General features: G+C 46.4%; 1 protein-coding gene across 1 annotated transcript; it reads right to left on the bottom strand.

The window, feature by feature from the left end:
- Nucleotides 1-301: 301 nt before the first annotated feature.
- Nucleotides 302-2,918, bottom strand: LOC100280676 (hexose transporter). The gene is made up of 2 exons (NM_001153595.1): nt 1,203-2,918; nt 302-1,083 (listed from the first exon to the last, which is right to left on the bottom strand). The coding sequence occupies exons 1-2, from the start codon at nt 2,841-2,843 to the stop codon at nt 433-435; spliced, it is 2,292 nt and encodes a 763-aa protein (NP_001147067.1). The 5' UTR covers nt 2,844-2,918; the 3' UTR covers nt 302-432.
- Nucleotides 2,919-26,946: the final 24,028 nt, after the last annotated feature.

The following is a 26,946-nucleotide window of genomic DNA, read 5'->3' on the forward strand; positions in this document are numbered from 1 at the left end:
GAACGAGCACAATATGGACTAATTTGTACCTAGTAACAAGTGAAACCCTAGATCCGGCAGCCTAGACAGAGAAATCAAAGGATTGACGAGTGGAGACTGAAGTTCACCAAGTTAGGATTGTGGTTTGCAAACATATCTCTATTGTGCGTCCTAGAGAAGATCGATTGAGGCGTATATGAGGAGCCAGGTTCAGAGGAAATCTTACATGCCTAGATAATGGATTTAGGATCTGGTCCCAACAACGAGAAAAGCGACTAGCCTATATAGAAACATCCAAATGCGTCCTCAAACATATTTCATGGGATCGCTAACATGATGGTCATCAAGCTCTCTGATCGACATCATTCATTCAACTCATAATCCAGAAAGAAAGAAAGAAAGAAAGAAAGAAAGAAAAAACAGTTATTATTAATGAATCCAAATATATACGGGTTAGTCGTGGTTCTCCTCCTCTTCATGCTGCTCCGGCTTCTGAGCTTTGGCACCCACGTTGAAGAACTCGATTATGACCTCGAGCGGGAACCCCTTGGTCTCGGGCACCCTGAGGTACACGAAGACGAGCGACAAGCAGCAGACGAAGGCGTAGGAGCCAAATACACCCGCGAGGCCGATGGTTCTGAGCATCACAGGGAGAGAGTTGGTGACGATGATGTCGCAGATCCAGAAGGTGAGGGAGCACACGGCGATGCAGATCCCCCTGACACGCGTGGGGAAGATCTCCGCGCATAGGATGTTGGGGATGGGCCCGAACCCCATGACGAAGCAGCAGAAGTACACGACCACGCAGGCCGTTGAAAGCAGCGCGTGCACCTTGGCCGCCATGGGCACCACGTTCGCCAGCACCAGCACCGCCAGCGACACGATCAGCACCGGGATGGTCCGCAGCAGCAGCGAGCGCCGGCCGGCCACGTCCATGAGGCGCATGGCCACGACGATGCAAGGGAGCATCATCAGCATGGTGACGCCGCTGAGGAGGATGGACGCGGAGTCGGCGCTAAGGCCCAGGCTAGAGAGCAGGACGCTCACACCGGCCTGGTCAAGGATCTGGGGCGTGTAGTACATCACACCATTGATGCCAGACAACTACATACACAACAACAAACAACATGGCCTCCAATCCAAATTTAGCTATCTACTAAATATAACCAACCAAAAACAATACACACGCCGGCGGCCAACAGGTAGCTAACTAGCTAACATACCTGCTGCAGGATCTGAATCATGACGCCACAGAAGAGCGCGCGCCTGACACCCGGCTCCAGGAGCTCTCTCCAACAGGGCCCCCCGCCTGCCTTGTTGGCCACCGTCTCCGGCGGCGGGCTGTCGAACGCCGGGGTCGGGCTCTGCCCGATGAGCACGTCCTTGGTGTAGAGGATGGACGGGCTCACCAGCGCCGCCGCGTGCACGTAACCCCCTGCCGGGTCCGATGAGTCCCCATCGCCGCCGCCTTCCTCATGTAGGTACATCCTCTTGACGCCACCGCGTCTCACGCCGTCGGCCCCGACCATCTCTGTCCACTTCCACGCCAGCTGCCAGCCACCGCCGATGCCCATGGTGCTCGCGGCCTCCCCGCTGGTAATGCTGCTGTACCTCTGCATGGGGCTGCTCTCAGGCGGGTGGCTGCCGTCCTTCTTGCTCGTGCCGCTGGTGACGTCAACGTCCGTGCTCTGCCTCGACAGCAGCGGCGCGTGCAGCGCGCCTCCTCCTCCTCCCCCTCCTCGTGCTGCTGCTCCGGCGCCAGCGTCCTCATCGTCGGAGAGGTACTCCTCCTCGTCCTCATCGTCGTCGAGGTCGTCGTTGGGCGGCACGTTCTCCTCGTCCCAGTCGCCACCGTGCCGCTCCGTCACGCTGAGCATGCTGCCGAGGTTGGGGAAGAGCGTGCTGGCCCTGGCACTGGCGCCAGAGTCGGGCATCTTGTCGTGGACGCTCCCCAGCAGCGTCACCACGGGGTCCTTCATCTGCTCGTACATGCTCCCCTGGCGCGACGCGAGCCCGACGGCGCTGCCGAGCACGCTGCTGCGCGCGCCCTGCACCTGCTGCGCCACCCACGACAGCCCCTGCTCGGGCCCATACAGCGTGACCTGGTCCCTGGTCTCGTGCTCCGACTCGTCCCCGGCTGCCGCCGGGCCCAACACGTACTCCTCGATGACGGTGTCGTCGCTGCTGCCGAGGCCCTCGACGAGGAGCGCCATCTCGCCAGACACGTCCTCCCTGCCGCGCAACATCTGGAGAATGGCCCTGGCCTCCTTCATCCGGCCCTTGCTGACGAGCCAGCGCGGCGACTCGGGGAGGTAGAGCACGGTGAGCGCGAGGTAGGCGAGGGAGGGCACGGAGAGGACGCCGAGCATGAACCGCCAACTGGGGCTATCGCCCAGCGTCATGTAGAAGATCATGCAATAGGAAAGGAACATGCCCAAGGATCCCGTTAACTGCGGCAGTGTGTTGAGGAAACCCCGGATTTCAGGGGGCGCCGTCTCGGAGATGTAGACGGGGACGAGCGTGACGGCGAGCCCGACGCCGAAGCCGTCCACAAGGCGCGCCACGAGGAGCACCGGCACACTCGGGGACCATAGCATGAGGAGCCCGCCGGCGAAGTAGAGCAGCGAGGACACGATGAGCATCGGGCGGCGACCGATGACGTCGGAGACGGGGCCGGAGAAGATGGTGACGATCGTTGCCCCGAAGAGGGAGGTGGCAACCACGACGCCCTCGAGTGCTGGATCTGTCTCCAGGTGGAACTCGCGCTTGATGTAGAGCACCGCGGCGGCGATGGCCGCGTTGTCCAACCCCTGCAAGAGGTTGCCGATGGCAGCCGCGATGGCCACCAACACGGCCCCTTGCATGACGAGACCCTCGTCGAGACGACGGCGGGGGCGGCGTGTATGTGCGTTATGGTGATGGGTTGATGGATCGGATGAGATTGGATCGGTGAAAGGAGGAGTTCTAGTTAGTTGATCTGTTAAAAGCGGGGTGAATGGTTGGTTTTGGTTAACAGCAGGAAAAATAGGAGTGGCAGACGATGATAGCGGTTAAGAGGCGTCCACCGTCGAGCGAGCATGCAGGCAATTTTGAACCACCCACATCAAAAGTCAAAAGCCCCTTTCCATCCATGCATGTCAAAATCAATGACGGTATGTTGAACGCTAAAATTGTCCTCGTCCAGATATGGTTTAAAATTTCTTGCGGAATTTATTAGCTAAAGCTCGGTTTGTTTCGGATTATAATCACTCTAGATTATATAATTCAGCATAAATAATCCAGCAGCACATAGATTATAGATGTCCAAACGGGCCACCCAGCACAGACCCGTCGGAACCCGTTTCAGCCCAGTACGAATAGGGTCGGGCCAGGCACGACCCGTTGATGCTTCGGGGCGAGTCGTGCTGGCCCACGTGCCTAGAGACATGTCCAAACCTGGTACGCACAATGATAAATCGTGCCGGGCCGGCTCGTTCACCCGGTGGGCCTGAACGTATCAGGTCAACCACTGGCCCGAATCAACAGTGGAGCAGTATATAAATATATACATTTAACAGAATTAATCATATATAATAACATATTATTTACATATATTAATAAATGACATATATTAGGAGCAGTATAATAACGATGGAGCGGGCGTGAACTAGATCCCAAAAGAAAAAAGCACGGCACATACCGCTGCTGTGTTCAAGGGCCGCTGTGGTCAAGCTAGTCCCCCCTACCTGTTGTTGCTGCTAAATACTCAAGTAGTCTGCAGTCAAGCAACTAAATACTAATAAAGTAATAAACTAATTACTAAAGCAAGCAAGAAGCAAGGCAAGCAGCGGCACTGGCGCACTGCGGCAGCCGGTCGGGTCGGTGGCTCAGTGCCTTACTGGCTTACTGCCTCGTCGTACGGCGAGCCGGGACAAGCAGCGCCGCAGCGGCACTGCGACAGGCCGGCAACGGAGTGCAGGACTGCAGTCTGCAGGAGCAGCCGAGCAGGCCGGCTGGGCGGGCGAGCAGCGGAGCGCCGGTCGCCAGAGCGGGAATGCCGTCTACCGAGCAGCCGAGCAGAGCGCCGCCGCCAGAGATGAGGAGCAGGCGAGCAGCTGAGCAGCCCGCTACGGCGCTGCCGAGCGGTCAGCAGCTAGCGGATGCGCTAGTGCGGCGTGCGGGCTAGACACATGAATTTTGGCTTGTCAAATACGCGGGCCGCCATCGTGCCGAGTGCTGTGCCGGACCAAAGCACGCGGGCCGCCGTAGCTGTGGCGGAACTGCCCGAATTATTCCAACTTAAGTGTCTAAGTCCCGCTTTAAAGGCTAGACCACACTTAAATGGGAATAACCCGTCAATCCCTCGGATCTAGTCCGACACGGCCACTGACAGGATCAAGTACCACAATCTCACTCGATGGTGAGTCACAGAGCAAATACAATAAAGCATAAAACCATGCATGAAAGAGTATTAAGTTATTACATCATCATCGGAGTTTTGCAAAAGTAGCCATCAATGTTCGAAGTGCAGCGGAATATAACTAACGGTAATTAAACAGAGAGATGAGGAAGCCTGTCCCATCACTCCTCATGCTCCTCCTCAGCCGAGGTAGGGTCCCACTCGACAGTCCAACCCGGTGGCAAGATGGACAGCCAAGTCACTCCAGCAACCATTTCCTCCAGAGAACCTGTAAAAAATTATGCCACAAGCAAGGCTGAGTATACTAATACTCAGCTAGACTTACCCTGTGTGAGGAGTCTACTCCTCTACCTCTAGACATGCAGCTGTTTGGCTGTGGGGTTTGGTTGCCAAAAGCACTAGCTGAGTTTCTAAGTCAAGTTTTAACTTTGTCAATTTAAGTGTGACTCTCTTAAGGCTAAAAGTATACTATCTACTCATACATAGTAGCAAGCATTATTAGCAATCAACAGCTTATATCAACTCATCACATTTCCACTTGTTACTCAATGTAGCAGCATGGATCAAGCAGTCTCATTAGCTGCGAGAAGCAGACGATTCGAATCGAGTTTTTATCCTTGCAAGGTAAACCTAAACACACGACATGTAGGGGCACTCCGTCCCCACACATATCAACCGTCCCCATCGATTCCCTGGCAACAGATCAGGGCTCACCGCCTTGGCGTACAATGTCTCACTGACCCCGACTGCCGTCGTGCAGTGACCGCACTTGTACCCACCATAACCGGAATGGGAGACCACGTCTCAGGTCGCGTGAGGGGTAAAGTCTGCGGGCAGGTTCACTCAGGTACTAGGCTTACTGATTTACCATATTTCTCGGTATGTATTTAGTACGTTCAAACGCTTGACTCACGGTACCACACCTTAATCCTTATTCCAATTTTTATCCCGTGGACAACCAATCCCCATGGATTGTTGTCCACAAACCAACACCATTATGATAGAAAGTGGATACAACCAATTTCCTGACCTCGCACGAGTGTTAGAAAAATCACTCGACTTCTACCGAGATCCTAATTAATAAAGCAGCTACTCGACTTAGCATACTACTAATCATCTCAATGGGGTCCCTGAGATCATGCAACTAGGGTTTCAAACAACTCCTACACTTAAGTGCACAATCAATCCTACAATCATTAAGTATATTAAAATAGCATAATTAACAGGTTATGCATAAACCGGGGCTTGCCTTCCAAAGCAGTGGCAGGCAGGTCCTCTGGTGCAGACTCTGGTGCTGGATCCGGGGCTACCTCCTGAGCAGCTCCTTGCTCCGGCACGAGGACGTACTCTCCGTCAGCAAGGTTACAATCTATCGAATGCAATGAACATGTATGTCATGATTATGCAGGATTTAATAACATTATGCTAAAAAAGAAACTAAGTCAAGAAGTAACTTAGAGTTTCTTAGTCATGCGAGGCTCCAAGTGGTTTATACTTATTACCCTTTAGGCTTAGGGTTTTTAGTGAAGATAACATAGTGGACTTGTATTGTCTTTATACATTTCAGTGAACAAATTATAAGGGTTTTAGGATGACACTAATTACCATTATTCATTTTCCTTTCTTTAATTTCTACTTATGGTTTCTAGTGTAGGTTTGAACTATGACAGTGGTTTAATATTTTCCAAAAATTCTGTAAAAATTACAGTGGGTTATCATTTGCTATTCTAGCCAGTTTTAAGAATTTGAGGCTTAAAATATAAAGGCTATGCTTTTAGACAAAAATAGCAGAAGTGGTGTAAAATGGGTCACTTACACTACATCTCCTAATTAAGGGTGGTATCTGCCCTAAGGGTTATTTTTGCTAGAATCTAACATTAATAATAGGCTTCTGTGCCAAAAATCACAGAAAGCTAAGGGGTGGTTATTCAGTTATGATTTTCTAAAGTTTAATGCCTAAAAGACACTTTCCACTACATTGTTATTTGAAAAAATGCCAAACAGTAGATTTCATATTTTTCCTAAGTTCTTAATAACAAAACATTAACTATCCCAAGGGTGGGGGTGTTTTCACCTTGGGTTTATTTTTGTAGGGTTTTTCTAAGTTTTCCTTGTTTTATTCAAATAAAAGGTATCCTACTTATTTTATACTAAACCAGGGTATGATAGATTTTTCCAGTAAACTATAATGAATAAGTATCCTAACAAAAATAGAGGTGCCTTCTGGTTCATTATTTAAATCACATTTGCTATTTTTCTTAACCTTGAGCATATTGTAAAATAAGGGGCAAAAACTAACTTAATGGAGTGGACAGAGAGGTTTAACATTTTTAAACAGGTTAGTAGGTAGATATAAACTTCTCCAAATTTTTCTAACCCTAGTCAAATAGTGCAACTAATTTTTGCTCTATTATTGAGCTTTTGGCCAAAACTATAATTAAATCAGAGCTTTAGAGTTTTCTATAGTACATAGGGGGTTTTATATTTTTCTTAAGTGGGTTACATTATTTAGAGTCTGACAAAATTGGTTTGACCAAATTTGGATGAACTAAACAGAAGTTATGAATTTTTAAAGTCTCTGTTCAATTTAAAAACAGATTTAATAAGAGTTTCCTGGAAAAACGGTTTACACCGAGGTCCCTGGGTTTAAACTAAATCAATCCTCGCAGTTCTACCCTTGCGCCACTATTCCCCTGAGTCGCTGACAGTTCAAAAAGCCCCCTGACCTTTTCTTCCTCTCACCCGCAGTCCTTCCCCCAATGTAAACAGTACCCGCGGGAAAGAAAAGGGTGGCGCGGCTTACCGGCGGCGAGATAGGTCTGGCGAAGGGCAGGGTTGGCTCGGGGAGGCTCTGGCGGTCACAGCGTGGTGCGGCTTGACGGCGGGGATGGCCGGAATCGCCCGGTCCACGTGCGCAGGCGGGTGTTCTCGTCGGTGGCGAGTGTACCGGCCAAACCACGGCGATCTGGTTCAATCCAAGGGCACGGTGAGCTTCCTGGGGTGACGTATAGGCTATCTGTGCAGTGGATCGAGAAATGGCTTAGTGATTTACCCGGTCCACGCACTCCGGCGGGGTTGTGAACTCCGGCGACCGTGGACTGGCTTCTCCGGCGAAGCGGGCTTCGATTCCTCGCTCGGGGAGCTTCACTGGGGTGTGTACACTCGTCTCAGAGGGTTGGATGGTGATAGTCGCCTAGAGGGGGGGTGAATAGGGCGAAACTGAAATTTACAAATATAAACACAACTACAAACCGGGGTTAGCGTTAGTAATGATAAATGAGTCCGCAAGAGAGGGCGCAAAACAAATCGCAAGCAAATAAGGAGAGTGACACGCGGATTTGTTTTACCGAGGTTCGGTTCTTGCAAACCTACTCCCCGTTGAGGAGGCCACAAAGGCCGGGTCTCTTTCAACCCTTCCCTCTCTCAAACGGTCCCTCGGACCGAGTGAGCTTTCCTTCTTCTCAATCAACCGGGAACAAAACTTCCCCGCAAGGGCCACCACACAATCGGTGCCTCTTGCCTCGGTTACAATTGAGTGTTGATCACAAGAGCAAAAGAGAAAGAAAGAATGCGATCCAAGCGCAAGAGCTCAAATGAACACGACAAATCACTCTCTCTAGTCACTAGGGTTTTGTGTGGAATTGGAGAGGATTTGATCTCTTTGAATGTGTCTAGAATTGAATGCCTAGCTCTTGTAAGTGGTTGAGAAGTGGAAAACTTGGATGGCTATGAATGTGGGGTGGTTGGGGTATTTATAGCCCCAACCACCAAACTTGACCGTTGGCTGGAGGCTTCTGTTCGATGGCGCACCGGACAGTCCGGTGCACACCGGACAGTCCGGTGCCCCTGCCACGTCACCACTGCCGTTGGATTCTAGCCGTTGGAGCTTCTGCCTTGTGGGCCCGCCTGGGTGTCCGGTGCACACCGGACATGCACTGTTTGATGTCCGGTGCATCGGTATGGGCAGCCCTGACGTCTGCGCGCGCTGCGCGCGCATTTAATGCAGCGCAGGGAGCCGTTGGCGCCGCAGAGAGCCGTTGCTCCGCTGGCACACCGGACAGTCCGGTGCACACCGGACAGTCCGGTGAATTATAGCGGAGCGGCTGTCGTGAAAACCCGAGGATGACGAGTTCCGGAGGCCGCGGTTCGTTGGCGCACCGGATATGTCCGGTGCACACCGGACAGTCCGGTGAATTATAGCGCGCCGGCTTCCGAGAAATCCCGAGGGTGAAGAGTTTGAGTCTGAGTCCCCTGGTGCACCGGACAGGTACTGTTCACTGTCCGGTGGCACACCGGACAGTCCGGTGCGCCAGACCAGGGGTGCCTTCGGTTCCCCCTTTGCTCCTTTATTGAATCCAACACTTGGTCTTTTTATTGGCTGAGTGTGAACCTTTTACACCTGTATAATCTATACACTTGGGCAAACTAGTTAGTCCAAAGATTTGTGTTGGGCAATTCAACCACCAAAATTATATAGGAACTAGGTGTAAGCCTAATTCCCTTTCAATCTCCCCCTTTTTGGTGATTGATGCCAACACAAACCAAAGCAAATATAGAAGTGCATAATTGAACTAGTTTGCATAATGTAAGTGTAAAGGTTGCTTGGAATTGAGCCAATAAAACTACTTACAAGATATGCATGGAATGTTTCTTTCTTATATAACATTTTGGACCACGTTTGCACCACTTGTTTTGTTTTTGCAAAACCTTTTGTAAATCCTTTTCATAGATCTTTTGCAAATAGTCAAAGGTAAATAAATAAGAGTTTGCAAAAGCATTTTCAAGATTTGAAATTGTCTCCCCCTATTTCAAATGCTTTTCCTTTGACTAAACAAAACTCCCCCTAAAAGAGATCCACCTCTTAGTGTTCAAGAGGGTTTTGATATACCATTTTTGAAATACTACTTTCTCCCCCTTTTGAACACAATAGGATACCAAATGATAAAGACTTTTGGAAAGCACTAAGTTTTTGAATTTGGTGGTGGTGGTGCGGTCCTTTTTGCTTTGGGCTCATTTCTCCCCCTTTTTGGCATGAATCGCCAAAAACGGAATCATTAGAGCCCTCGAAGTGCAATCTTCCCCTTTGGTCATAAATAAGTGAGTTAAGATTATACCAAAGACGAAGTCCTTTTGCGTTTGAGCTTTTACTCTCTCCCCAAGGATGAAGTCCTTTTCTTTAATGCTCATTTCTCCCCCAAAGAAGAGAGAGTTGCTCGGAGTGGTGGCGAAGTATGAGTTACGGAGTGGAAGCCTTTGTCTTCGCCGAAGACTCCAATTCCCTTTCAATATACCTATGACTTGGTTTGAAATAAACTTGAAAACACATTAGTCATAGCATATAAAAGAGATATGATCAAAGGTATTCAAAAGAGCTATGTGTGCAAGCTTAGCAAAAGAAATTTCTAGAATCAAGAATATTGAGCTCATGCCTAAGTCTAGTAAAAGATTGTTCATCAAGTGGCTTGGTAAAGATATCGGCTAATTGATCTTTAGTATTAATGTAAGAAATCTCGATATCCCCCTTTTGTTGGTGATCCCTAAGAAAATGATACCGAATGGCTATGTGCTTAGTGCGGCTATGCTCGACGGGATTGTCGGCCATTTTGATTGCACTCTCATTATCACATAGCAAAGGGACTTTGGTTAATTTGTAACCGTAGTCCCGCAGGGTTTGCCTCATCCAAAGCAATTGCGCGCAACAGTGACCTGCGGCAATATACTCAGCTTCGGCGGTGGAAAGAGCGACCGAATTTTGCTTCTTTGAAGCCCAAGACACCAAGGATCTTCCCAAGAACTGGCAAGTCCCTGATGTGCTCTTCCTATTAATTTTGCACCCCGCCCAATCGGCATCCGAATAACCAATTAAATCAAATGTGGATCCCCGAGGGTACCAAAGCCCAAACTTAGGTGTATAAGCCAAATATCTCAAGATTCGTTTTACGGCCGTAAGGTGTGATTCCTTAGGGTCGGATTGGAATCTTGCACACATGCAAACGGAAAGCATAATGTCCGGTCGAGATGCACATAAATAAAGCAATGAACCAATCATCGACCGGTATACCTTTTGATCCACGGACTTACCTCCCGTGTCGAGGTCGAGATGCCCATTAGTTCCCATGGGTGTCTTGATGGGTTTGGCATCCTTCATCCCAAACTTAGCAAGAATGTCTTGAGTGTACTTCGTTTGGCTAATGAAGGTGCCCTCTCGGAGTTGCTTGACTTGGAATCCTAGAAAATACTTCAACTCCCCCATCATCGACATCTCGAATTTCTGTGTCATGATCCTACTAAACTCTTCACATGTAGACTCGTTAGTAGACCCAAATATAATATCATCAACATAAATTTGGCATACAAACAAGTCATTTTCAAGAGTTTTAGTAAAGAGTGTAGGATCGGCCTTGCCAACTTTGAAGCCATTAGTAATAAGGAAATCTCTTAGGCATTCATACCATGCTCTTGGGGCTTGCTTGAGCCCATAAAGCGCCTTAGAGAGCCTATAGACATGATTAGGGTACTCACTGTCTTCAAAGCCGGGAGGTTGCTCAACATAGACCTCTTCCTTGATTGGTCCATTGAGGAAGGCACTCTTCACGTCCATTTGATAAAGCTTGAAGCCATGGTAAGTAGCATAGGCTAATAATATGCGAATTGACTCAAGCCTAGCTACGGGTGCATAGGTTTCACCAAAATCCAAACCTTCGACTTGTGAATACCCTTTGGCCACGAGTCGAGCTTTGTTCCTTGTCACCACACCATGCTCATCTTGCTTGTTGCGGAAGACCCATTTGGTTCCTACAACATTTTGGTTAGGACGTGGAACTAAATGCCATACCTCGTTCCTCGTGAAATTGTTGAGCTCCTCTTGCATCGCCACCACCCAATCCGAATCTTGGAGAGCTTCCTCTACCCTGTGAGGCTCAATAGAGGAAACAAAAGAGTAATGTTCACAGAAATGAGCAACCCGAGATCGAGTAGTTACCCCCTTATGAATGTCGCCGAGGATGGTGTCGACGGGGTGATCTCGTTGGATTGCTTGGTGGACTCTTGGGTGTGGCGGTCTTGGTTCTTCCGCATCCTCCTTTTCTTGATCATTTGTATCTCCCCCTTGATCATTGCTATCATCTTGAGGTGGCTCGTCTTCTTGATTTTGCTCTTCATCAATTTGAGCCTCATCCTCATTTTGAGTTGGTGGAGATGCTTGCATGGAGGAGGATGGTTGATCTTGTGTACTTGGAGGCTCTTTGGATTCCTTAGGACACACATCTCCGATGGACATGTTCCTTAGCGCGATACATGGAGCCTGTTCTTCACCTATCTCATCAAGATCAACTTGCTCTACTTGAGAGCCGTTAGTTTCATCAAACACAACGTCACAAGAGACTTCAACTAGTCCAGTGGACTTGTTAAAGACCCTATATGCCCTTGTGTTTGAATCATAACCAAGTAAAAAGCCTTCTACAGTTTTAGGAGCAAATTTAGATTTTCTACCTCTTTTAATAAGAATGAAGCATTTGCTACCAAAAACTCTAAAATATGAAATGTTGGGCTTTTTACCGGTTAGGAGTTCATATGATGTCTTCTTGAGGATTCGGTGAAGATATAACCGGTTGATGGCGTAGCAGGCGGTGTTGACCGCTTCGGCCCAAAACCGGTCCGGTGTCTTGTACTCATCAAGCATGGTTCTTGCCATGTCCAATAGAGTTCGATTCTTCCTCTCCACTACACCGTTTTGTTGTGGCGTGTAGGGAGAAGAGAACTCATGCTTGATGCCCTCCTCCTCAAGGAAGCTTTCAATTTGAGAGTTCTTGAACTCCGTCCCATTGTCGCTTCTTATTTTCTTGATCCTTAAGCCGAACTCATTTTGAGCTCGTCTCAAGAATCCCTTTAAGGTCTCTTGGGTTTGAGATTTTTCCTGTAAAAAGAATACCCAAGTGAAGCGAGAATAATCATCCACAATAACTAGACAGTACTTACTCCCGCCGATGCTTATGTAAGCGATCGGGCCGAATAGATCCATGTGTAGGAGCTCCAGTGGCCTGTCAGTCGTCATTATGTTCTTGTGTGGATGATGAGTGCCAACTTGCTTCCCTGCTTGGCATGCGCTACAAATCCTGTCTTTCTCAAAATGAACATTGGTTAGTCCTAAAATGTGCTCTCCCTTTAGAAGCTTATGAAGATTCTTCATCCCAACATGGGCTAGTCGGCGGTGCCAGAGCCAACCCATGTTAGTCTTAGCAATTAAACATGTGTCGAGCTCAGCTCTATCAAAATCTACTAAGTATAGCTGACCCTCTAACACACCCTTAAATGCTATTGAATCATCACTTCTTCTAAAGACAGTGACACCTATATCAGTAAAAAGACAGTTGTAGCCCATTTGACATAATTGGGAAACAGAAAGCAAGTTGTAATCTAATGAATCAACAAGAAAAACATTGGAAATGGAATGGTCAGGTGAAATAGCAATTTTACCCAAACCTTTGACCAACCCTTGATTTCCATCCCCAAATGTGATAGCTCGTTGGGGGTCTTTGTTTTTCTCATATGAGGAGAACATCCTTTTCTCCCCGGTCATGTGGTTTGTGCACCCGCTGTCGAGTATCCAACTTGAGCCCCCGGATGCATAAACCTACAAAACAAATTTAGTTCTTGACTTTAGGTACCCAAACTGTTTTGGGTCCTTTGGCATTAGATACAAGAACTTTGGGTACCCAAACACAAGTCTTGGAGCCCTTGTGTTTGCCCCCAACAAATTTGGCAACTACCTTGCCGGATTTGCTAGTAAGCACATAAGATGCATCAAAAGTTTTAAATGAAATGGCATGATCATTTGATGCATTAGGAGTTTTCTTTCTAGGCAACTTGGCACGGGTTGGTTGCCTAGAGCTAGATGTCTCACCCTTATACATAAAAGCATGGTTAGGGCCAGAGTGAGACTTCCTAGAGTGAATTCTCCTAATTTTGCTCTCGGGATAACCGGCAGGGTACAAAATGTAACCCTCGTTATCCTGAGGCATGGGAGCCTTGCCCTTAACAAAGTTAGACAAATTTTTAGGTGGGGCATTAATTTTGACATTGTCTCCCCTTTGAAAGCCAATGCCGTCCTTAATGCCCGGGCGTCTCCCATTATAGAGCATGCTTCTAGCCAATTTAAATTTTTCATTTTCTAAGTCATGCTCTCTAATTTTAGCATTAAGTTGTGCTATGTGATCATTTTGTTTTTTAATTAAGGCAAGGTGATCATGGATAGCATCAACATTAATATCTCTACATCTAGTGCAAATGGACACATGCTCAATAGTAGATGTAGAGGGTTTGCAAGACTTTAATTCAATAACCTTAGCATGCAACAAATCATTCTTAGTTCTAAGGTCAGAAATAGTAGTATTGCAAACATCAAAATCCTTAGCCTTAGCAATTAATTTCTCATTCTCATTTCTAAGGCTAGCGATGGAAGCATTCAATTCATCAATCCTAGCAAGCAAATCAACATCATCACTTCTAGGATCAATGCAAACATGAGAATCAACCTTAGCCAACAAATTAGCATTTTCATTTCTAAGGTTGTCTAAAATCTCATGGCAAGTGCTTAGCTCACTAGATAATTTTTCACATTTTTCTCTTTCTAGAGCATAAGCATTTTTAACCTTAACATGTTTCTTGTTTTCCTTGATTAGGAAGTCCTCTTGGGAGTCCAAGAGATCATCCTTTTCATGGATAGCACTAATTAGCTCATTTAATTTTTCTTTTTGTTCCATGTTAAGGTTGGCAAAAAGAATACGCAAGTTATCCTCCTCATCCTCATCACTAGATGTTTCATATTTAGTGGAGGACTTTGATTTTACCTTCTTTTTGCCGTCCTTGGCCATGAGGCACTTGTGGCCGACGTTGGGGAAGAGGAGGCCTTTGGTGACGGCGATGTTGGCGGCGTCCTCGTCGTCGGAGGAGTCGCTTGAGCTTTCGTCGGAGTCCCACTCCCGACAAACATGGGCATCGCCGCCCTTCTTCTTGTAGTACTTCTTCTTCTCCTTCCTCTTGCCCTTCTTGTCGTTGTCCCTGTCACTATCACTTGATAATGGACATTTAGCAATAAAGTGACCGGGCTTACCACACTTGTAGCAAACCTTCTTGGAACGGGATTTGTAGTCCTTCCCCTTCCGTTGCTTGAGGATTTGCCGGAAGCTTTTGATGATTAGGGCCATCTCCTCGTTGTCGAGCTTGGAGGCGTCAATTGGTTGTCTACTTGGTGTAGACTCCTCCTTCTTCTCCTCCGTTGCCTTGAAGGCCACGGGTTGCGCCTCGGATGTGGAAGGCTCATCAAGCTCGTTGATCTTCTTGGAGCCCTTAATCATGCATTCAAAACTAACAAAATTCCCGATGACTTCCTCGGGGGTCATTTGTGTATATCTAGGATTGCCACGAATTAATTGTACTTGAGTAGGGTTAAGGAAAACAAGGGCTCTCAGAATAACCTTAACCACTTCGTGGTCATCCCATTTTGTGCTCCCGAGGTTGCGCACTTGATTCACCAAGGTCTTGAGCCGGTTGTACATGTCTTGTGGCTCCTCCCCTTGGCGAAGACGGAAGCGACCGAGCTCCCCCTCGATCGTTTCCCGCTTGGTGATCTTGGTGAGTTCATCACCCTCATGCGCCGTCTTGAGTAGGTCCCAAATCTCCTTGGCGTTTTTCAACCCTTGTACTTTGTTGTATTCCTCCTTGCTTAAAGAGGCAAGGAGAATGGTTGTGGCTTGAGAGTTGAAGTGCTCGATTTGGGCCACTTCGTCCGTGTCGTAGTCCTCATCCCCTACGGATGGTACCTGTACACCATACTCAACAACATCCCATAATCTTTTGTGGAGAGAGGTTAGATGAAATCGCATCAAATTACTCCACATAGCATAATCTTCACCGTTAAAAGTTGGTGGTTTGCCTAATGGGACGGAAAGTAAAGGTGTATGTTTGGGAACGCGAGGGTAGCGTAGGGGGATCTTACTATACTTCTTACGCTCTTGGCGTTTAGAAGTGACGGACGCCGCGTCGGAGCCGGAGGTGGAGGTCGATGAAGTGTCGGTCTCGTAGAAGACCACCTTCCTCATCCTTTTGTGCTTGTCCCCACTCCGATGCGGCTTGTGAGAAGATTTTTCCTTCTTCTCCTTATGGTGAGAAGAGGAAGATCTTTTCTCCTTCCGCTTGGAGGATTTCTTCTTCTTCTCTCTTCTCTTGGTGCGGGACTCTTCCGATGAAGATGAAGTGCTCCCTTGGCTTGTAGTGGGCTTGTCGTCGCCGGTCTCCATCTCCCTCTTGGTGTGATCTCCCGACATCACTTCGAGCGGTTAGGCTCTAATGAAGCACCGGGCTCCGATACCAATTGATAGTCGCCTAGAGGGGGGGGGGTGAATAGGGCGAAACTGAAATTTACAAATATAAACACAACTACAAACCGGGGTTAGCGTTAGTAATGATAAATGAGTCCGCAAGAGAGGGCGCAAAACAAATCGCAAGCAAATAAGGAGAGTGACACGCGGATTTGTTTTACCGAGGTTCGGTTCTTGCAAACCTACTCCCCGTTGAGGAGGCCACAAAGGCCGGGTCTCTTTCAACCCTTCCCTCTCTCAAACGGTCCCTCGGACCGAGTGAGCTTTCCTTCTTCTCAATCAACCGGGAACAAAACTTCCCCGCAAGGGCCACCACACAATCGGTGCCTCTTGCCTCGGTTACAATTGAGTGTTGATCACAAGAGCAAAAGAGAAAGAAAGAATGCGATCCAAGCGCAAGAGCTCAAATGAACACGGCAAATCACTCTCTCTAGTCACTAGGGTTTTGTGTGGAATTGGAGAGGATTTGATCTCTTTGAATGTGTCTAGAATTGAATGCCTAGCTCTTGTAAGTGGTTGAGAAGTGGAAAACTTGGATGGCTATGAATGTGGGGTGGTTGGGGTATTTATAGCCCCAACCACCAAACTTGACCGTTGGCTGGAGGCTTCTGTTCGATGGCGCACCGGACAGTCCGGTGCACACCGGACAGTCCGGTGCCCCTGCCACGTCACCACTGCCGTTGGATTCTAGCCGTTGGAGCTTCTGCCTTGTGGGCCCGCCTGGGTGTCCGGTGCACACCGGACATGCACTGTTTGATGTCCGGTGCATCGGTATGGGCAGCCCTGACGTCTGCGCGCGCTGCGCGCGCATTTAATGCAGCGCAGGGAGCCGTTGGCGCCGCAGAGAGCCGTTGCTCCGCTGGCACACCGGACAGTCCGGTGCACACCGGACAGTCCGGTGAATTATAGCGGAGCGGCTGTCGTGAAAACCCGAGGATGACGAGTTCCGGAGGCCGCGGTTCGTTGGCGCACCGGATATGTCCGGTGCACACCGGACAGTCCGGTGAATTATAGCGCGCCGGCTTCCGAGAAATCCCGAGGGTGAAGAGTTTGAGTCTGAGTCCCCTGGTGCACCGGACAGGTACTGTTCACTGTCCGGTGGCACACCGGACAGTCCGGTGCGCCAGACCAGGGGTGCCTTCGGTTCCCCCTTTGCTCCTTTATTGAATCCAACACTTGGTCTTTTTATTGGCTGAGTGTGAACCTTTTACACCTGTATAATCTATACACTTGGGCAAACTAGTTAGTCCAAAGATTTGTGTTGGGCAATTCAACCACCAAAATTATATAGGAACTAGGTGTAAGCCTAATTCCCTTTCAGATGGGGCTGGGGAAAGCTGGACTGGCCGGTCTACGGCGGCAGTGGCTCGGGTGGCCGCGGACACGCCGCGCACGGGCAAACGACGGTGAACTGGACTCCGGTGAGGCTTGAGCGTGCGCGGAAGAGTGTAACCGACGCTTGGGAGGGCTTTATAGGCGCGGGCGCGGGACAAGGCGCCGGCTGGCCGTTGGCGCGACGTGGGGCACGCGGGGCGTGCGCGGGCGTGCTCTGGCAAGCTCAGGGCGCGTCGAACACGTGGAGCTTTCAATCTGCCCGTGTTCCACAGCTCACCCAAGTCGCAAACGTGCGAATCTTGGCAAAACTCCGGCGTGAGTCTTTTCCTGGCACCTAGGGCTGTCTCTCATCCGTGAGCTGCCATGGCAGATATGGCCTAGGTAGGGAGATCTCAGGTCGCCAAATCGGGTGTGTCACACTGCCCACCTCGCGACAAAAACCATGCCAAGGCATGTCAAACGTCCAAGTCTCGGGCTCAGCTTTTTCCAGTGGGTGCCTTGGGTGGTATGCCACATTTTTTGTATAGGACATAGGTAGATTTGATGCCAGCTTCGAGGTGAACACAACTGATCTTTAGTGTAGGTGTAGTTTTTAACTTAGAGAGAAATAGAGAGCTCTAGCTCTCTCTCCACTTGGAGTTTTGATTTGGGGTTTCTCCAGGGGTCTTTTTGCAATAATTCCTTCCCCTAATTGCTGGTTATAAGGTTACTTAAGGTTTGGGTAAATATTACTCATGCTTTGCACACTTGTTCATTCTCTTTTCCCTCTTATCCAAGGTAGTAAGTGTGCAAGGATTAGAGTAATGCTTTTGGTTACTCACACTCCTTGGTTAAAACCTAGTTTCCAAAGTCCTTATACTTTTGCTCCTTAAGTTCTTCCACATGTGATCATAGTCCATAGTATCAAGGTGGGCTCTAGCCATGGTAACACCTGGGGTGTTACAGCCCTCCCCCCTTAAAGGAATCTCGTCCCGAGATTTTAGGTAGAGGCCCTTGGAGGGTGCTTAAAGGTGTGCTGGTGTTATTCTTCCTTTACACTTGAGTTTCTTCTTATTAACTGCTCTTCGAATGTCATTCTCTTTGCAACTTCAGAAGGAAGCCCTTCTTAAGTTAAATCCACAACTTAGACTATCCTTGTTATCTAAGTTTTTATTATAATTGAATTCAAAGGGCAGGTGGGGGTGGGGTTCTGGGGTTACGTACCAACTCCTTTGGGCAGAAAGTCGGGGAAGCGAGAGCGTAGAAAATCCTCAGTCTCCCATGTAGCTTCTTCTGCTGAATGGTGACTCCACTGAACCTTATACATTCTGACTGACCTTGCCCGAGTTGATCTTTCCTTCTGATCTAATACCTTGACGGGGTACTCTTGGTAGGATAAGTCTGGTTCTATCTCAATGTCCGGTTCGGGCAGCACTTCAGTGGGTAGGCGAACACATTTCCGTAATTGAGATACATGGAATACACCATGAACAGCTGACATGCTGGGTGGCAACTTCAGTTGGTAGGCAACGGGTCCACAAGCTTCCTTGATCTCGTAGGGTCCAATGTAGCGAGGAGCTAACTTGCCCTTGATCCCGAATCTCTGGACACCCTTGGTTGGTGATACCTTGAGATAAACATGATCTCCTACCTCAAACTGTAGAGGCTTCCGCCTCTTGTCATGATAGCTCTTTTGCCTGGCCTGAGCAGCTTCTAGGTTCTTCTTGATGATCCTGACCTTTGCCTCTGCCTCAAGTACCAAGTCTGGCCCAAAAATTTCCCTTTCTCCTGCTTGAGACCAATTTAGTGGGGTCCTACACCTTCTCCCATATAAGGCTTCAAAAGGTGCCATCTTCAGACTGGACTGATAGCTGTTATTATAGGAAAACTCAGCCAAGGAGAGACACTTGTCCCAATCCTTCCCATAGTGTAGTGCACATGCTCGCAACATGTCTTCCAAAATCTGATTTATCCTTTCTGTCTGGCCATCTGTTTGAGGATGGTATGCTGAGCTTCGTATGACATGGGTCCCAAGGGATTCCTGCAATTGCTCCCAAAATTGTGCCACAAATGGTGCTCCTCTGTCCGAGACTATAGTCCTTGGTATCCCATGCAGACGAACTATTTGGTCAATGTAGATCTCCGCATACTTCTCTGTCCTGTGGGTGGTGTGCACTGGTAAGAAATGCGCAGTCTTCGTCAATCTGTCCACAATAACCCAAATAGAATCATGGTGCCTGGATGTATTGGGTAATCCCACTATAAAGTCCATGCAAATGTCCTCCCATTTCCAAGATGGTATGGGAAGGGGTTGCAAAGGGCCTGCTGCCTTCAAATGACTAGCTTTGATTCTCTGACAGGTATCACACTCGGAGATGTACTTGGCAATTTCCCTCTTCATTCTGGTCCACCAATATAAAGATCTGAGGTCATGGTACATCTTGTTGCTACCAGGATGCATGGAGAATTTGGAAAGGTGAGCTTCATCCAGTATCTTCTTTCTGAGCTCAGGGTCCCTGGGAACAACCAATCGGTCTCCAAACCATAAAATTCCCTTGCTGTCCTGACGGAAGCACTTGTATTTCTCTGCCTTTTGCTTGATCATTTCCTTAATCATTTGAACACCCTTATCCTCAATCTGTGCCCTCACTATTTGCTCTTTCAATGTGGGTTCCACCGAGATATAACTTAAGTCACCCGAAGAAACAACTTCCAGGTTCAGCTTGCACAACTCATCGCACAGGGTGGTAACTCTTGCATCCATGCTCATACAATTGCATTGGGCCTTTCTGCTCAAGGCATCTGCCACAACATTGGCCTTGCCAGGATGGTAATGCACTTCCAAATCATAGTCCTTGATTAACTCCAACCATCTCCTTTGCCTCATGTTCAGATTTGCCTGAGTGAAGATGTATTTGAGACTCTTGTGATCGGTGTAGATGTTACAGTGAGCTCCCATCAAGTAGTGTCTCCATATCTTAAGAGCATGAACCACAGCTGCCAATTCCAGGTCATGTGTAGGGTAGTTCTGCTCATGGGGCCTGAGTGCTCGTGAAGCATAAGCAATGACTCTGTTTTCTTGCATCAAGACACATCCCAATCCGGTACCAGAAGCATCACAATAAACTTCAAATGGCTTGGTGTTGTCAGGTTGAGCTAGCACTGGGGCTGTTGTCAAATGCTGGCTCAAGGTATGAAAGGCATCTTCACACTTCTGGCTCCAAACATACTTGACTCCCTTTTTTAACAGTTCAGTCATTGGTTTGGCAATCCTGGAAAAATCCAGAATAAAGCGTCGATAATACCCTGCCAAACCCAGAAAACTCCGAATTTGCTTCACTGTAGTCGGGGGTTTCCAATCCATCACCTCCTGCACCTTCTCAGGATCAACTGATATCCCATCCTGAGAAATTGTGTGACCCAAGAATTTGATCTCCTTCAGCCAGAATTCGCATTTAGACAACTTAGCATACAACTGATGGTCACGCAGTCTCTGAAGTACAGTATGCAAATGTTTGGTGTGCTCAGCTTCATTCTTGGAATAAACCAGAATATCATCAATGAAAACGACCACGAACTTGTCTAATTCTGGCATAAATACTGAGTTCATCAAGTACATGAAATAAACCGGGGCATTGGTCAGCCCAAAAGACATCACCAAGAACTCATACAACCCATATCTGGTTGAGAAGGCCGTCTTGGGAATATCGCTGGCACGGATCTTGATTTGATGGTATCCTGAGCGAAGGTCTATCTTGGAGAATACCTTGGCTCCCACCAACTAATCAAACAGAACATCAATATGGGGCAGCGGGTATTTGTTCTTGATAGTCACCGCATTGAGAGGGCGGTAGTCAACACACATCCTCAAACTTTCATCCTTTTTCTTCACAAATAAAGTTGGACATCCCCATGGTGAAGTACTTGGACGAATAAACCCCTTGTCCAACAACTCTTGCAATTGCTTCTTCAATTCTGCCAATTCCACGGGAGGCATCCTATAGGGTTTCTTGGAGATAGGAGCAGTCCTGGGTTGCAACTCAATTGCGAACTCAATGTCTCGGTCAGGTGGCATCCCTGGCAACTCATCTGGGAAAACATCTGGGTAGTCACAGACCACTGGGATCTTTTCCACTGGGGACTCTATCATAACGAAAGCACAAGAACGGGTGCATCCCTGATCGGGCAAATATAATGTAGTTTCACCACAGGTTGGTGAGTGCACCTCAATGGCCCTGGCTGCAATATCAATAACTGCTTGATGCCTGGTTAACCAGTCAGTTCCCAATATAATATCCACGCTATCCAAACCCAAAATGAGGAGGGTGGTTTTAATTATTAGACTACCAAACTTTATGGGCACGTGTCTGTTGATTTGATAGGTGGCAACCCTGCCTCCTAGTGTTGAAATTGTAATGCCCCCATCGGTGTGGTGAAAGGGCAACTGGCACTTGGCACTAAACTTGGCACTGATAAAACTATGTGATGCACCAGAATCAAAAAGAACAATAGCGGGATAATTTAAAACTGTAAAGATACCAGTCATGACGGGTGCTCCCTCTGGAATATCAGCCATGGTGGTGAAGTTCATCCTGCCTTGCCTCACTTGCACCTTCTGCCTCTTCCCTTGGTTCTGATTAACATTCTGCCCCTGCCTCTGCTGGTTCCGGGGGCAATTCTTGGCATAGTGTCCAGTGTTGCCGCAAGTGAAACATCTGTTGTCATTTGCCTGGCGGTACTGCTGCTGCTGCTGATTGTTCCTCTGAGCTGGAAACTGGGTGCGGTTGGGTGCCTGCTGCTGCTGCTGTGGTCGGATCACCCATCTCCCCTGCTGCTGCTGTCACACCCGTTTCCAAAGGGCAGAGCCGGGTGCATCGCATATGTGTGCCAGGATCTATTTCCACACATATGTTGACGTCACAAGTGTAATATATCAAAAGAACAATGCATAAAAGCGTAAATAACGATTTTATTAACATATTACACTTCGAACAGACATAATGTCTTAACCTTTATTCATCAAAGTACAGCGAAACATGGACATCCATCCACAGGAAGATGACCGGGGGTATCACTAGACTAGCATCCATGGAGTTCAGCATCATATCTTCATCTGCAATCTTCTGATCAAAATTAAGCAAGGGTGAGCTCACTTATGGTCGGGGCTCAGCAAGTGGGGGAAAAACTAATGCAAGTTTAACAAGGTGAGGCTAAGGCTGAGCAGTAAGCATTTTAGTTGGTCAACATTTTATTAACAACACCTGTCTTACTAATAAGTGTGAATCCCAAGTATTCCCATTAAACAAAGGTATAATAGTATATAAAAAACACTTAAGTGAAACCACTTAAGCAAACCATTGGCAGATCATCGGATCTCGATTTATTTTCATCTTCAAGTTCAATTATCATGTGAGGAGTCCAGGCTGCTCATAACCGTGAGCACGGCTGATATATCAGTTTTACACTCTGCAGAGGTGGCGCATCTTTACCCATGAGTCGCGATTCCCTTCTATCCTGGGTTAGCTAGACCCGTATTCACTTCCGAGGTGAATGGCCAGGGTCTCACTACGAGGCTTCTCCCTAGAGTCCTCATTACGCAAATGTTGGAAATGGTCAAACTGCATAAGGCACACCTACCGTAACCAACTTATAGCTCAGACTACAGGGTAAAGCTTTGGGAACTATGCCCGTATCCAATCTGCCTGAGCCGGAACTATAAGCGCTTGCCAGATGCCCCCGTTCCTGTCGACCACGACCAGCACCCAACATAAGACTTCCCTAGTTATTTAGCCAAGACCAGAGCCATGATAGTTCTCATGGTAGCACTGTTTTCCCGGGTGGTCACTCCATGTTCCAATTAATATGCAATAATCTTGTTTAACCATCGGGTTAACAACAATAATGAAAACTTACCATTTTGGAACATTAATATCATAAGCGGGAGTGACTGCATAAAGTTAAGTTGTAGCAATAGCATAGCTACTTGATTAAATCATAATCTCAGGTTAAACAAGGAGTAAGGTTGGAAAGGTTATCTAAATAGGTAACCCATCAAATTATGCATATATATCCAAAAGAGTAAACTTTATTAAATGTATTGTTTGGGATCAAACAGAGTATGCAGAGGGAGAAGTCCACTTGCCTTGCTTATTGAAAACTTGAGGTTCTTCCACGGATAGGAATAGATCTTGATTCTTACTACTAGATCAACCACTGAATATCACACAAACAAACAAGAAGAACAAACACCACTCAATAACATACAACATTCACCATATTCTAGAATAAAAGAACACATATTAATAGGATCGTTTTCACTTCAATAACACAAGCAAAGGTTATAGCAAAATATATTCTTTTTGAAAAGGTTTGGTTTTATATTTTATAGCATAAAACTTAAGCTTAAAAATATCTTAATTATAAATAAATATTAGGTTCACCATTTTAATTGTTTATAAAAATCATATGTGGTATGTCTACAATTAAGGGTTCATAAAATGATAAATCACATTAGAACATTATTAAACCTTAGAAAAGATATATGTTATATATCTATGGTTAATGAGTTATGAAACACATTATTAAACAATAATTGACGAGAAGCTAATATATATAAGCCTAAATATGTTTTATGTGGAAAGATAATGAAACAAATAAATATCTTTATTTTTATTAAGAAAACACATGTCCTGTATGATTATTAAGAAAGCTATATTCAAGATCAATATGTAAACTAATATTTTAATTATAAAAAGAACATGAGCACTAATTTCTTTATTTTATCCTTTAGGAAAAACTAAGTGATATATATAAATAATATGGATTTAATTTGATGAACATATTAATCACGCCTATATTACTAGTTATGGACAAATTGAAATATAAGCCTAATTAATAAACTATGAGAAAAGATAATTAATCTATTGATTATATTTAGTTACAATTTAGGAACATATGATCTAATTCATTAGAAAGGAAATTATGTTCAACTAGATTTAATCTATCATTTTAGTTACGTGGGCACCTAATTAAGCTATATTAGAGATCCCTATCTAGCATAGACATATTTAATATGAAATACTTGAATATAAAATCTTAATAAACTTTTATGGAAAAATATATATATAATTATATTTTAATGTTATTGAGAAACATATGGTCTACATTTTATTTTAAATTTCTATTTAAGAAAGCCATACTTAAACACCTATAATGAACATGGTTAAATTTGGAAACCATGATATATCTCTTTAAAAGGCCATTTTAATATCTCTTGTATAACCACCGTAATTTCAAATTAAACTACAAAAATATGTGAACGGTTGGAAACACTAATTAAAATGCTCATCACATTATTGTGAAACTAACCAAACTATTTCTATTTTATTTGGGTTCCAAAATATATATTTTATAATAACAACTATAATATGGTCCTACACATAAATAAAGGTAGACTACGAGGGATAGCCAACTATTTCTCCTTTTTATTATAAAAATATAACTATTTCTCCTTTTTTATTATAAAAATATAAAGCCTATAATTCTTAATTTGAAGACTACATATAAATCGATTATATCAAACATGGCTCTAATTAATTTACAAAAATATGTAAATTGTTGCAACTTATAAATTTACATTAATTATCACACTAACGAATACTATTTAATTTATTTGGACGCTCATTTTTTTAAAAGAAATCAATGGCACATAGATTAGTATACTATTAACCATAGCGTCTAGAAGGTAGCAAGCGAATAAAATACATGTCATCTTCTACCTCTCGATTTCGACGAGCAGGGGAGCAGAGAACAGTGGCCACAGGACTTCGGGTGCAGAGAAGGAACACTAGGATGCGCTTTGGCGTCGGCATCGCGGCACAGCACAGGAATCCATGGCATAGAACCTGGCGAGGCGGTGGTGCGATGATGAAGAACGGCGACGACGAGGGCGACAGCTCCAGCGAGCTGAACGAACATGAGCAATATCAACGACGTGGGCGTAGGGACTCATGGTCGGCGTGTGGGCGAAGCTTCGACGCGGTGCTGCACAGCATGGTGTAAGGCGCAGGTAGCGACGAGCAGCACAGCAGCTCAGCGCAGCACTGACAGCGAGCGACGCGGCAGCAGCACATGGCGTGGAGGCGAGCAGAGGCTTCACAGGGGAGGGGGACTTCAGCGTAGGCTCGGTGAGAGGTCTCGGCAGCCATGCTTAGCGCGGCGCACAGTAGAACAATAGAGCACATCGCGGCATTCTCCGATGAACAGCGGCGCGGCAACTAACAGCAAGGCACGCATGTGGCCAGCAATCAGAGAAGAGCAGGGGCGAGGAGAAGGTGGTGAGCGCACCTCGGCTTTTATAGCAGGAGAGGGGAGAGAGAAATGCAGCCGGTTTGAAGGAGATTGAATGTCAATAATGGTGGTAACGCTTGCCATGATTATGAGGAATCACTGCAGAACGGGCTTTAATGTGGGGGAGGAGAAGAACCGTTGCGCATAGGCGAGGGAGGAGAGTGGCTTGCGGCCAGATTCAATACTCCATTGATGCGGATTGAAGAACAGCGTTACCCACACGAAGAAACAGTCGCGGCGGCCATTAATGGAGATGGAGCACGGTGGAAGAAACGGTCGGCACAAGTGGGAGAGAGAAGGCAAGTCACAGCGCAGCGCGGATGCGAGGGGAGAAGTCGCGGCGGTGTGGTTCTGCGCGGGATCCCCGGCAGGCGACGCCGGCTTCTGTTCGTAGAGTCAACAGGAGAAGAAAGAGCCACAAGGAAGAAATGCAGAGTGGGGCCCATCGGTCAATGACACAAAAGAAAAAAATAGAAGGGTGAGCGTCGGCGTTGGGCATTGGGCTGGAATGGCCAAGTGCTCGAGCGTGCAGAGTAGTTAGGTTTTTCAGTTTTTTTATTTTTAATTTCGAATTTATTTCTTTCTTTTTTTAGATAAAAGAATATATATTAAATGTATATATTCCAAAAAAAATTATAATAAAACCAAATATAATATTTATATGGATAAAATATCTATTTTTGAAAATATTCAAATTATTTTAGGACAATTCCAATAATTAGATGAAGTGGGCTTTACAAAAATAAGAGATCAGTCTATGAAATGAGATTCTTGCAAATAGTTTCAAACAAAAGTTAATAACTTAGCAAAATGCATAGTCCAAAAATTTTCAACAACTCATTATTATTTTATTAAACGAGATCTTTCTCACACAATTAAATCTAAGAATTTGATTTGGAAATCAGTTCAAACAAAATCTATGCTTCGGCATGAATGCATCAAACACTTTGTAAAATTTTATCTATTTAAGAGATTGATCGATTTATTTATATCACCATTTTATTATTTGTAGACATAAATATTTTTCTTTCTACGAGAAATTAATAATATAATCTAGGTTACCTTAATTGATGGATTTAGGGTGTTACAGCTGCTGAGGTCCCCTGCTCTGAGTGTCGGACACAATCCTGAAGCGCTGTGGCTGAGCTGAGGGTCCTGCCACAGGGGTCTTCCTCTTCTTTTCTGCCTGTCGAGCTGTAATGCAGTCCTCCTGGGAGATAGCCATGTTGACCAGCTCGTTGTAACTGTTGGCCCTGACGGTGTTGAGACGATCACGGAGCTTAGTGCTGAGCCCCCTCCTGAACCTGTCTCTCTTCTTCTCATCCGTGTCCGCATGGTATCCCGCATACTGGCACAAGTCATTAAAAGCCTGGGCATACTGCAACACTGTCCTGTTTCCCTGAGTGAGTGCCAAAAACTCATTGAGCTTCCGGTCCATAATCCCGGCTGGTATGTGGTGTCCCCTGAAAGCTGCTTTGAACTCCCTCCACTCCACCTCTCGATCCTCTGGCTGCATGGCAAGAAAAT

This window comes from Zea mays, chromosome 5 (genome assembly GCF_902167145.1).
Source record: "Zea mays cultivar B73 chromosome 5, Zm-B73-REFERENCE-NAM-5.0, whole genome shotgun sequence".
Classification (NCBI taxonomy): Eukaryota; Viridiplantae; Streptophyta; class Magnoliopsida; order Poales; family Poaceae; genus Zea; species Zea mays.

Bases quoted from the DNA above. Each gene is read 5' to 3' on its own strand.
- LOC100280676 (NM_001153595.1), bottom strand. From the start codon at position 2,843: ATGCAAGGGGCCGTGTTGGTGGCCATCGCGGCTGCCATCGGCAACCTC. The intron at 1,084-1,202 runs GTATGTTAGCTA...TTGTGTATGTAG, and splicing joins TGATTCAGATCCTGCAGCAG to TTGTCTGGCATCAATGGTGT.